Genomic DNA, 12,676 nt, shown 5'->3' with positions numbered 1-12,676 from the left:
AGGTGGTTTTATCCTGATCCTCCGGTGCTATGGGGATCTGGAAGTAACCCGAGAAGTCGTCTAGAAAACAATAGAATTGTTGACCGGCTAAACGCTCCAACATTTGATCTATGAAGGGCAGTGGGAAGTGGTCTTTACGGGTGGCATCATTCAACTTTCGGTAGTCGATGCACACGCGCCAACCCGTGACCGTGCGTGAAGGGATGAGCTCGTTCTTTTCGTTCATGACAACGGTCATCCCCCCTTCTTGGGGACAACCTGTGTAGGACTAACCCAAGGTGAATCGGAAATGGGATATATCATCCCGGCATCTAAGAGTTTAAGAACCTCTTTTTTCACTACATCTTGCATGTTGGGATTAAGCCTCCGTTGGGGTTGCACCACCAGTTTATAATCATCCTCCATGAGTATCTGGTGGGTGCAATAGGAAGGGCTTATGCCCTTAATGTCGGACAACCTCCATGCAATGGCCTCTTTGTTGGCCCTCAACACATCTAACAACCTCACTTTCTCACTCTCATCTAACGCGGATGAAATAATAACGGGTAGTTCGGAACCCTCCCCTAAGAAAGCATACTCTAAGTGAGATGGAAGTACTTTAAGTTCCAAGGGTGGGGGTTGGGTGGTGTCATCACTAACCGCTAACACATCGGGGATTAAAGGAATCCCCTCCTCTTCGACTTCACCTACACTCTCTAACTTCTCTTCTTCCTTCTCTCTTACCACTAGGTCCGCTCCACTAATGTACTCTAAGCAATGGTCGACACACGAGATAAATGAGTTCAAAAAGTAGACGGAATGGCAAGGACCACTATAGTCATCCGAACCACTCGGGTGGTCCATAGAACGGTCTATCTCAAAGGTAACCCTCTCCTCACCGACTCTAAGGGTGATCTTACCATCGTAGACATCTATGAGAGCTTTAGCGGTGCGTAAGAAAGGACGACCTAAGATAATGGGCACTCTCTCATCCGCTTCCATATCTAGAATTACGAAATCGGCGGGAAACACGAATTTGTCTACCTTAACTAACAAGTTCTCCACTATGCCCCTAGGGTACTTAACGGACCGATCGGCTAAAGACAATGTCATTCGGGTAGGTGCAAGCTCTCCTAGGTCTAGTTTCTCATAAAGAGAAAAGGGCATCAAGTTGATACTAGCTCCTAAGTCGGCTAAGGCACGAGTGTTGGTGTTACTACCGAATAGACAAGGGATGGTGAAAATACCCGGATCGGTAAGCTTTTCGGGAAGCTTATTGAGCACCACGGCAGAACACCCCCCATTCAACGGGACGTTAGACAACTCTCCTAATTTTTCTTTGTTCCTAAGGAGATCCTTTAAAAACTTAGCGTATTTAGGCATCGATTGAAGTGCCTCTATGAATGGAAGGTTAATCTTCAATTGCTTGAAGATGTCTAAAAATTGCCCATATTCCCTTGAGTATTTTTGGTTCTTAAGGCGTGAAGGGAACGGGACATACGCATGGTTCACTAAGGGGGAAGGTCTAACGTCTATTGGGGTTTTCTCAACTCTCTTCTCACTTTGAGACTCACCGGGCTGTGCGGTACTTGCTGGGCTTAGCCTGTTTTGCACTTTGCCGGGAGCCTCCATTTCAATCTCCTCATCTATCACATCTCCTTCCTCATCAACTACTCTCTCCTCAACTCTAGGGTTTCCGACGGTCTTGCCACTACGGGTGGTAATGGCTTTAGCATGGGCATTGGGGTTGGGCTGGGTATTACCCGCAAATTGACCGGGTAACCTCTCTTCTAATTTTCTAGACATATCCCCTACGACTCGTTGAAGGTCTTGGAATGAGGCTTGGTGGTTCTTAAGCATGAGGTCGTGTTCACTAAGGGTCTTTTGGGTAGTTTGGTCCCTCACAACTAGTTGACTCATCATAGACTCCATTCTCTCTAAACTACCCCCTAGATCATAACTTGAACTTTGACCTGTTTGACCTTGGTTATTTGACCCCCCCATCCTTGACCTGCCCATTGAACCCTTTGTTGAACTGCCCACCTGAACCCCCACCAAAGAGTGAATTTTGGCCCCTATTTGGGTTTTGAGCCATTTGAAAGCCAGGAGGTCCATTTGAGCGAAAAGTGTTATTATTATTAAAGTTATTATTATTATTACGCCAACCCGACCCAAAATTATTATTATTACCCAAACCGCTAGATTGACCTCTACCGAACCCTCCTCCTACGTAGTCGACCTGCTCCTCACCAACAAGTAATGGACACACATTCGTGTCGTGACCCCCTCGACAATACTCACATTTGTCTATCTTAGCCCTAATTTCTTTGAGTTCCCTAGACATATTTTCCAAAACAGAGGCTAAACTAGGATCCATTGTGACATGGTTCACCCCTCGGGCGGGTGTACTAGTAGTGGTGTGGGAATTACCACTTTGATACCTCTGATCGGATCGTGCTTGGGATTGAGACTGAGCAAATGCCTCAAAACGCTCTCTACACTCAGCTACTGTAAGAATACCCATCATGTGCCCCCCCGCATTAGTGTCGAACCTATCACGAGTCTCTTGGGTGAGACCGTTATAAAATTTCTCACATAAAGCCCAATCAGAAAGACCATGCTGGGAGCAACGAGCACAAAGGTTTTGGAAACGCTCCCAAGCAAGGTAGTAAGGCTCGTCGGGCTCCATGCGAAAAGAGTGGATTTGGTCCCTAAGACGTGCGGCTTTGGCGGGCGGGAAATACTTGTTCAAAAAGGCTTGACGAAGCCCCGCCCAAGTGGTAAAGGTACCGGTTGGTTGAGAGTCCAACCAAGTAGCCGCACGGCCGGCTAATGAAAACGGGAAAAGCTGTAAGTAGGTGGCATCGTTGGGTGCACCGCTAAGGCTAAAGGTAGCTAGCATCCTAGAGAAACGGTTAATGTGGGCCGGAGCGTCCTCATCATCTCGGCCATGGAATTGGATACTATTGGTGATGGCCTGCATGGCATAAGATGGAATTTGCCATGAATTTTCATTAACTATGGGTGGAACGGTGATGGGTGAGGCGAGGCCGGTGAAATTTTGGGTGGCTTGCTGATGGACGGTTTGCCTAGGGTTGGCCATTGGTTCTAAGTTTTCTGAATTACTAGAGGTACTAGAAGTAGGACTATTGGGTGGGGAAACCTTGGGTGAAGTTTTAGGTGAACGGTTTGGCGAAGGTGGTGGTGTGGGAGGCGGGGTGGGTAATGGGGTGGAATCAAAGTTGGGAAAACGAGAAAAGGATGAAGAAGCAACCTGAGGGCCTTGGCCCAACTGAGATGATGACTGCTTGACTGGTGGTGGTGGTCCGTGCGAGCGCAGATGTGGCATCCACTACAAGCAAAAACCTGAACACAAGAAAAGCAGACAGAAGTTACTATGACTCAAGATGAAAACAAAAGACACAAAACAAAATAAAACACGTAGCACGTATTTGTCACTAAAATCTATCAAAGCTAATGAACGCGATTGCCAAGAGTCCCCGGCAACGGCGCCAAAAACTTGATGTGTGCTAAACAGACTATAAAAATTAACTAAATTAGACTCCCTAAGCTAGACACTACAAAGCTTTAAATTTATAAAAACAGACTCTCTAAAACCTAAACCACAAAACCGGCAAGTGTACCGGTCAATGTAGTATAGCCTAAGCAAGTCCGAGTATCGAACCACAGGACTCTATGTATCACGCAAACTAGACTCTGACAGACGCTGACAGACACGACTTAAACTTGTTTTAATTGTTTTGGAGGGGGGGGGGGGTTACGGAAAACTAGGAAATCTATATTAAACTACTAAATTAAACTAAAATTAACTAATACGAAATAAGACCGAGGACTTTTCTTTATGCGAGAACGAGACCACCTAGACAAGAATCCTGGATTGTTTTTAAGAGATTACCGATTAAGTTAAATGCACGAGTTATGGAACCGGGATCGTAAAGTACTAAACCTATTAAGAACCAACGAGGCCCCTCGACCCTTCTCAAGGAGAAACCTGTGGCACTACCTAGGCCGTTAATTCTACCGGTTATTAGACGCCTTTCCAGTTGTCTAATTATTGTGTAAGTACCCTAATGTTGACCTATTCTTTTCCAATCCTAGATCTAGGGTAGTTTGAATTAATTAATTTGACTTGATAGACTAATAAGACCGACAGGTAAACCAAGACATAACCTTTCCCAAGGCCTATCTAAAGCAATTCGCCGGGTAAGACCTACAAATAGCCCCTCACTTTCCAGGTATTAGGACTAGTAGAACACTAAGACTTAGCAAATTATTACTAATTACTTCTAGGGGTTATTGCGCAATTTCACCCTAAAGAGTTAAGGTTTTCTAACGTGATATAGACACTCACCGAAATCCTAAACCCTAATATGACTCTATGTTGTGATATAGACCGTCACTAAGAATCATACGAAGCAAATAATAACAATAAACCAACTCAAAGCATGCATACACATCAAATCATTAAATCAAACCGCTTACTAAACACAAGTAATCCATAACAATCATGCAAATAACATAAACCGGTAAAAACGTTATATCAATCCATCCATCAAGTCTAGGCGGTTTATAAGTTTAGCCAAGGATGTTCATAAACGAAAACAAATCAAAGATGTTTAACAAGGAATTCATTGTAACAAGTTTCGTAAGAAAAAGTCACGAATCAAGAACTAGAAAACCCGATTAGATCTTCAAGTCTTCTTCCCCGAACTCGTACCGATGATTCCTAGGCTTCAAGATCTTCGAAAAAGCTCCAAGAATGCTCAAAAATCGCCCAAGAAGTCCCTCCAGTCGAATTAGGGTTTTTCCACACGTTTTGGATGTTTTTATATGACTTTTCAAAATAACCCTTTACTAAATTCGTAATAATTACCAATCAGGACGTTCTGGCTGGCCGCCAGAAACTCAGGGACAAGGTGGTGGGGTGCCACCTTGTTTTTCAGCTCATTTACTAACTTCAGACTCTCGCCAGGTGCCAGAAACTTGCTCAGTGGGTGATGGGGTGCCAGAAAGTGACTCTTCAGCTTTTCCAACATGCTTCAAGACTTGACACTTCAATATTTTAACTCGTTTTACTCGGTTTCTCGCATATTTGAGCATCAAGACCTGCAAAACACGATTTGATCAATAGTATACATATTCTAACCAAAAACAAAACTAAATAAAACGAAAATTATACAAACTTTACACGAATAAATGATGTATTTTGCAATACATCAGTGCCACAGGCACTGAGTTGACCTCTGAAATGGGGTTTGATGGACCCCCCATTTGTGGTTCTTCTTCTTCCTCCTGGAGTGGCGGATAATGGCTGCCACTTGATGGTTGGGGAGTGCTGATGCGGACACCCCCTCGCACGAACATCCGTGCGTTTGACCTCCTCCGCCTCGGCGGCTCCGGAGGCGGCTGCTGTTTCACTGGTGGTGGTGGTGGTGGCGGAGTGACTGCCACAAATCGTTGATCCTCAGAAGGATCCTGTTGCTGCTGTTGCTGCTGGTGCTGATATGGGGACGAGTGCTCAGAGGGCGTGAAGTACCAGTCCCACTGCTTGAACCTCTCTTGGTAACTATCCGGACCGCGGTACGGTGATCCGTGGAAAGATGACCCATCGGAGATTTCGATGGGGTGGTTCGGCGTTCCTGTAGCAGGCTCCATGGGATCAGTATCCTCGTCCATGTCATTTTCCCCAGAGAAGTGGTCTTCCGGTCCGAGTGGGTTAAAACCCCCGGGTTCTGGAAAAATGTTGGCCGGGTTGAATCGGCTTTGGAAAACTTGGGTTGGGTCACCAAAGGAGTGGTGAGAGTTGGATCTCTGCAAAGGTATGAAAGAGGGTGGTTGCTCGTTGGGCTCATTTTCCGATTGGGGCCCAAAGGAGTGCTGGTAAGAAGGTGAAGAGCTGAGGGAGACTGACCGCCTCCCGGGTTCGACATAGAGCCTCCACGGCTCTTGTGGGCTAGTGCTCATGGTAATGGATGGGGTACGCCGGTGCGAAGGCCCGGCTTCGTGATCATGACCCGTGACTGGTCCTTTGCCTCGACCGCGAAGAAATCTTGGTGGCATGTTGACCTGCATACATGTTTTAGATAACAACACTAATATAATAATAATAAGACCCAAAAATAAAACAAAACAGAGTTTGTCCTATGTTCTTTGTCTAGACTCGGAACTCGAAGAATGTGCAATTCGTACACTGAGACTAAACACAAAAAGGCTAGTGTTTAATTCACTCAGCGTTGGCTCTGATACCAACCTGTCACACCCCTAATTTCTACGTGTCACCGGTGGGCCCGGTGGGGGATTAACGTGACGTAGTTGATATCATCATAGTCAAACAACACAAATTATAATGCACAGCGGAAGCAAAGATAGATTTATTTCAACTTAAAATTATTGTAATATTCGAGTATCACAAAATGTTGAAATAGAATCCACATGCAGAATCAAACAAAAAGGAAACTCCATTTCAACAGACTTCGTGCATCCTAAGCTTGCGAGACTTCTATGGATGCTTAAGGAGTGACCTGCCTATTACGCGTAGTACCTGCACTTAGTCTTTTTGGAAAATACGTCAGTTTACACTGGTAAATACAATCTAACTGACTCATTTTGAAAGTGTTTAAAATTGATTTAAATGCTCGTGGCATAAAACTTTTTATAACTTGGGATAATTATTTGCTTAATAATCTTGTAAAAGAATTACATGTTCGTTCTGCGTTCAGTAGCCCGGGTCATGTCGGGTTAAAGATTAATAGACACACCACTTAATATAATTCCGCCGCGAGACTTCTCTCGTACCGACGATTATACATGTTGTACAACACTACGGGTGTACGCCTACACCCGAGTGCTAAGGTCGTGGCCATTCTTTGAATGATGCCAAGGATATCCGGGACATGGTCATTAAGACCCTAAAGGCGTTAAACAAACAAAACAGCATTTTCAAACGGGTTAATTTGACTGCACATAACCAAGACCGGTTAAGGTCAATTCCCCGACCAAGCGGTATTTTATATACCGTACCCCAAGCCCGTATAGGGAAAATAAGTTAAACGTATTTACCTGAGCAAAGTATAAACCAAATATAACGAGTGCACGTAGCTTTTACTGGGCTCCTAGATCTGGAAATTAAGGTTTTAATAACCTATTAGAATCCTAACGGGTCTTAAGCTTAGACCGGTTAGTTTTATATAAAGATTACGGTTTTAAACGCACAATAAGGCGAAGACCGTTTTAGAATGTGGTTTTGTCCCAACAAGCTTGCACACTTGTTTTATATGGGTAACATAATCACATTCTGGATTTTGAGACCAAAAAGATATGGTTCGACCCGTTTCGGCTAAAATGGCCAAACTAGTCACATAAGCCGATCCGAACGCGTATAATGCGTAACGAGTAACCATAAGAGTCAAATACAAGTTTCTGAAGTCAATATGCTTAAAATATGTTGTGATATCAGAATGATACCTTCCATCATGCCCCAAATGATTTTAAATCAAAACCATGCCTCATAAGGGCGTTTTGGTCATTTTATAAGGTGAAAAAGGGGTTAAAATGATAACCTGAGTTACAGGTCTGATTAAATTAGTAAATATACTTAATTTACTAAGTTATAACAGTAGGGTATCAAATTTATGTGAAATTCATTATCTTTAACCTTACTATGCACCGTAGGGGCATTTTGGTAATTTCACATGTGCCTAAAAGGTCAATTCTGGAATTCTGAGTTCAAAACATTTGCCTATTGTTTAAAATATAAAATTTCACTAATTACATCAGTAGGTTCAATTCCTTAAGCCTAATAAGGTTCTAGTGCACACTTATGCGTTAAAAATGCCTAAAAAGGTGATTTGGAGCCATTTCCGGGTTTTCTGTAAAAAGCTGATATTTTTAATATTCCAGAAGGCTCAAAATAATTTATTTATCATAAAAAATCAATAGAAATTGGTTTGAGGTCAAAAGGTTTTGTAAAACTCATTTTATGGCTAAAAGGGCAAAACCGGCATAAACCGAATTAATCTTAGAATACTAAGTTATGCTCAGCATAAAAATAAATAAAAATCACCAAAAATCCCAAAATATTATTTTATAACAGTGGGTAAAAAGTTTGGTATAAAAATTTGGGTTTTGATAGGCTATACATAATTTACGACATTTAATTAATAAAGAAGCTCTTAATTACGCTATTGAGCATAACTCTTAATCTAGACCTCAAACTAACTTCAAATTTTTGGGTGCAAGTTTATAAATCAGTAGCTAAGGTGCCTACTGTTTTACATTTTCAAAAATCACGTTTTAAGGTCAAATGGGCATAATGGTTAACATATAAGCGATTAACGGAAACATGCATGTGAATGGGATATCTAATGAACCAAGTTGTATAATCTCAGAGAGTTATACTAACATGTAAATAGGTTCAAAAGAAGCTCTAAGGCAATCCTAATCTTGGCTTAAACGGGTCAGAACTGAAAGTCAAAGCAGAAGTCAAACTTTGCGACTTTCGGTTCCAAACCGAGCCTAAACTGAAAATTGTCGAGTTGAACATGTTGGAACATGTTCTTACATTAATTACCAAGTTATCTTAATGATCAAACAGGTTGCATGTAACCTACATTGCTAATTATGTATTAATCCACAATTAACCTTTCTGTTGACTTTTTATAACAAGCTTTGACTCGACAATTAACATAGTTAGAGTGGGAATCTGGAAATACCCTTTTAAGGGTTTGTTACCCACATAATTACCTACTTAAAGGTATTTTTAATTCGTGATTTGACAGAGCACATTTTAATTAATCACGAAGTCAAACCTTAATTACGACGGTTTGACTTTTAGCTAATTAACTAAGCTAAAACGAATTAGGAAGGGTTAAGGACACTTACAAGAGTCCTAATTGAGATTAGAGAGCCTAAGGAAGAGTGCTTGCTGTCCAGAGAGCTCCAGGAGTGCCTTGAGTGTAATGTGAATGAGTAAGTCCAAATGGTCACCACTCAAGTCCCTTTTATAGTGAACCAAGAGGCTCAAGATCATGCCAAGGTAGTCTAGGATAGTTACAAGATCATCCCAGATGTCCCTAGAGGGCTAAATACTGCCTAGCAAGGCCATTGTTTCGAAAACCACCTTTCTAAGTCGGTGTAACAGGCTGAACAGGCAGCTGTCCAAATCCTGCTGCCAGCGACAGGCTTACGGACCGTAAGCCAAAACTCTTGCGGTCCGTATGCAGTCTTTGCGGACCGTATGTTCTGATCATTGCGGTCCGTAACCGTCCTATGCTGAAAACGCCCAGGTACCCTCCTTACGGACCGTAAGCCTAGGGCCTTGTGGTCCGTAATCGGTGGTCAGAGGACAAAAATTTGTGAACTTTCCAAGTCTTGACCATGCAATCAACAAACCCGAATCCAAGCCATCTTTTTCAGTTGTGGGACCATCTGTTCAGCCATTGCATGCTTGCATGGTTCTTACATGTCCCCTTTTCAAATTGGATTCTTGTGGGACTTGCAAAGTGACGGAAGTTACAAGGGAAGCTTGAATTCTCATCAATTCCCAATTCTCACTAGATTAGGATTTAAAATCAGAATTTATTGTAGTAACATTTATTAATAATCCAACTTCCTTAAAAAGGATGGAGTCTTGTTTATTTAGAATTAGCCGGTAAAAATATATAAGATGTTTATCAAATAATTTATGGATCTTGGGATTTATAAATTCGGGTCGCTCAGAGGTGTTTTAATAACATGTCGCCCTTGGGTCGTTCAGAGGTATTTTGATATCATGACGCCCTCTTAAAAATCCTACCACGCATCTCTATATTTGACCCGGTTTCTGACACATTTGTCCCACATGACATGTGTCTTTATCTCATTGGACAGGAATTTTCAAGGTGTTACAATCTGGTTTCCGGAGAATCTCTTGAAGAGGGTGAGATTGTTGATGATCTCACGCCTCAACAGTTGATCACATTGAAAGCGATGCGAGACATTAATGATGATGAAGTTGAGAAGATGCCAAGTGAGCCGGAGTCTATAAATGTTGAAAACGTTGATGAGATTGTCTTCGAGGGTGATGTGAAGAAATCATCGTATGTTAGACAGGATGGTATCGAATTTGCTCCGTTTGATGAAGACTGGTTGAAAGACAACGTTAAAGATATTGATGAACATCTGAAAAATGATACTTCAGAGAATGCCACGGATGCGTTCGCTGCGTGGCGTCAACGGTTTTTATCGAGGGTTTCAAAGCCCGTTCCAGAGGCTACACAAGTTGATTTCTTACAGCTGGAAAAGGCTAATCCTAGTGGGCGAATCCTGTGTTGGATGTTTGTTAAGGAAATTCATTGTGTTGCAATCAAGCGGGAGTTCGGGATCCAGTATTTTAGGTCACTGCTGAGCATCCTATCTTTGCCATTTTATGATGTGGCTGCTTTGACAAAGATAGATCTCATCAATCGCTCAAAATATGATGGTGCGACGTTATTTGAGTGATTGATTAGAATGAACAAGAAATCGGGGTGGAAAGACAAGTCTTACAAGCCGCAGTTCCCCAGGCATCAACAGATAAAGTTCACTCTTAATCCGGAAACCAACACCGGGAGATACAAGCTTGTGTACGAGCCGGCGAGAGTGGTGGACAAAATTCCGTTAATGCCGATGAAACAAGATTTTCTTGGTGATATGCGCTTATGGTGCTATGATCCCGACTCTCATGAGGCAGTTATTGTGTTTAACGGTGATAAGGAAAACTTCAGGATGTTGGATCCTATGGGATAGTCAATATGTCTGCATCCGACATCACCAAGCTGTACCGGCATGACATCTTTTATGAAGACAAGGATGCACACCAGGAACTAAAGTTTCAGCGCGTCGCCTGCTACTGTTACTACAGGGGAATCCATTCGGGCAGTTCCTGGTCCGAACGTCATTGAAGAAGAAAGATATGAAGACCGAAGACGAGCAACAGACAAAGGGGAGTTTGTTGATGCAGTTTTGTGTCTGTTACTAGTCTTATATGTTATGTTGTATTTTGTACGGTCTTTATTGATTATCGAGTCTGTATTCGCAGTCGACCAAGTCGGATATCCTCCTATCCGCTTGTGTCTGACTTGTTTGTCTCCTTGTTTATGTATTGGTCGTAAAACTATGCATGTTGCATATTAAGGGTATATCTGCCAATTTGTTGTGTTGTTTGTGCCATCTGTTTCTGCAGTCTGTTATGCAGAAACAGTTAACTGTTTGCAGGCTTTGGCGAAACAGTCTGTTTCGTCGAATACATGTTGACAAAACAGACATGGTGATATTTGGTTCAGTTTCGTCAAGGTGGTCAACGAATCACATGTGATTCGTTGACTGTTGGGCTTAGTTTTGGGCTTTCTCCTGTTTCGTCAGCCCAGGTTCTGTTTCGTCGAGCTTATCAGCCCATCTGCTATATAAGGCACAGATAGGTCACAGTTTAGTTTCAGAGATGAGAGAATACCCTTCAAGCCTGTAAACTGTGTTTGTATCAGTTTGTAATATCTCATCCAGTTAATCAAAAGAGTGTGTTTCTTTGGTTAACCATTGTGTGTTATTGTGTTCTATGTTTGATTGGCTTAGTTAAGTGGATTCCGCACACTTAACTTTGTTTGTTATAAACAAGGCTTTGGTAGTGAAAATCGATCCTCCGATTTCGGGACCTACAGTGAGATTCGATTTTGATGTGTCTGAGACCTACGACGATGTCTGTTGCAGACCATGTCGTCATCCGGACACCGAACCCCACTTGCTCGCCAAGAAAAGAGAGACAGACGTCTTGCTGCTATCATCGCCAAACAAGTAGCAAAAGTTGTGAGCGATGTCTATGAAAACGTTAGCAAATCATCTGAGGAGTCGAGAACTGAAGCTCCCAAAGATGCAACCAAGACTGTTTTCAGCTTTAAACAGTTCAAGGCATACGGACCAAAGGAATTAGCCGGAGAAGATAGCCCAACAGTTATGTTTCAATGGTTTGATTCCATCGAAGTCACTCTGCGCCAAAGCGGCTGTCCAGAAAATCTCCGTACCCTAAACGCAACCGGCGTCTTCCAGTCCCGAGCTCTAGACTGGTGGACGACCGAGCGAAACAAACGCGGAAATGATGCAGCTTATGAGCTGACTTGGAAAGAGCTGAAAGCCATTATGATAGACGAATTCTGCCCTCCCCATGAACGCCAAAAGCTGGAGGACGAGTTTTGGAACATTAAGCAGAAGGATGGAGACAACGCTGCCCTGACTGCTCGCTTTAAACAGCTCAGCATCATCTGTCCCGATCAAGTCAAGACGTCAGACATGGCCATCAAGAAGTACATTCGAGCTCTACCCGATTGTGTTGCCGATTTTGTTCACGCCGGGAAGACCTCATCAATTGAAGAGACTTACTTGCTTGCCGCCGAGATCAACGACAAGCGAGTAAAAGCTGGTTTCTGGGATAAGCCCTCCAAGTCTCTACACCAAGCCACCACTGCACCGACCGCCGAAACCGCCACTTCTCAACCATCCAAGTCATCACGCCGCAAGAAGAAGCACAACAACAACAGCAGCTCCAGCAACAAGAAGTGTGCTGTCACTACCACTGCTGCCCCTCTGCAAGCCGTACCGGCTCAGCAGCAGTCTCATCATCGACCAGCACCAGTTACTCAAGCGCCGCCAGCAAAGCGTGCTTACACAG

The 12,676-nt window shown here is 43.1% G+C and overlaps 1 protein-coding gene across 1 annotated transcript; it reads right to left on the bottom strand.

The window, feature by feature from the left end:
- Positions 1-234: 234 nt before the first annotated feature.
- Positions 235-1,911, bottom strand: LOC110931893. Its single transcript, XM_022175265.1, has one exon. It carries the CDS (start codon positions 1,909-1,911, stop codon positions 235-237), a length of 1,677 nt encoding a protein of 558 aa, XP_022030957.1.
- Between the last annotated feature and the right edge of the window lie 10,765 nt (positions 1,912-12,676).

Source organism: Helianthus annuus, chromosome 3 (assembly GCF_002127325.2).
Source record: "Helianthus annuus cultivar XRQ/B chromosome 3, HanXRQr2.0-SUNRISE, whole genome shotgun sequence".
NCBI classification, from domain to species: Eukaryota; Viridiplantae; Streptophyta; class Magnoliopsida; order Asterales; family Asteraceae; genus Helianthus; species Helianthus annuus.
This window is presented reverse-complemented; position numbering and strand designations above follow the sequence as displayed.

What these genes read in the sequence shown, in the direction of transcription:
- LOC110931893 (XM_022175265.1), bottom strand. Translation starts at nt 1,911, where the DNA reads ATGGAGTCTATGATGAGTCAACTAGTTGTGAGGGACCAAACTACCCAA.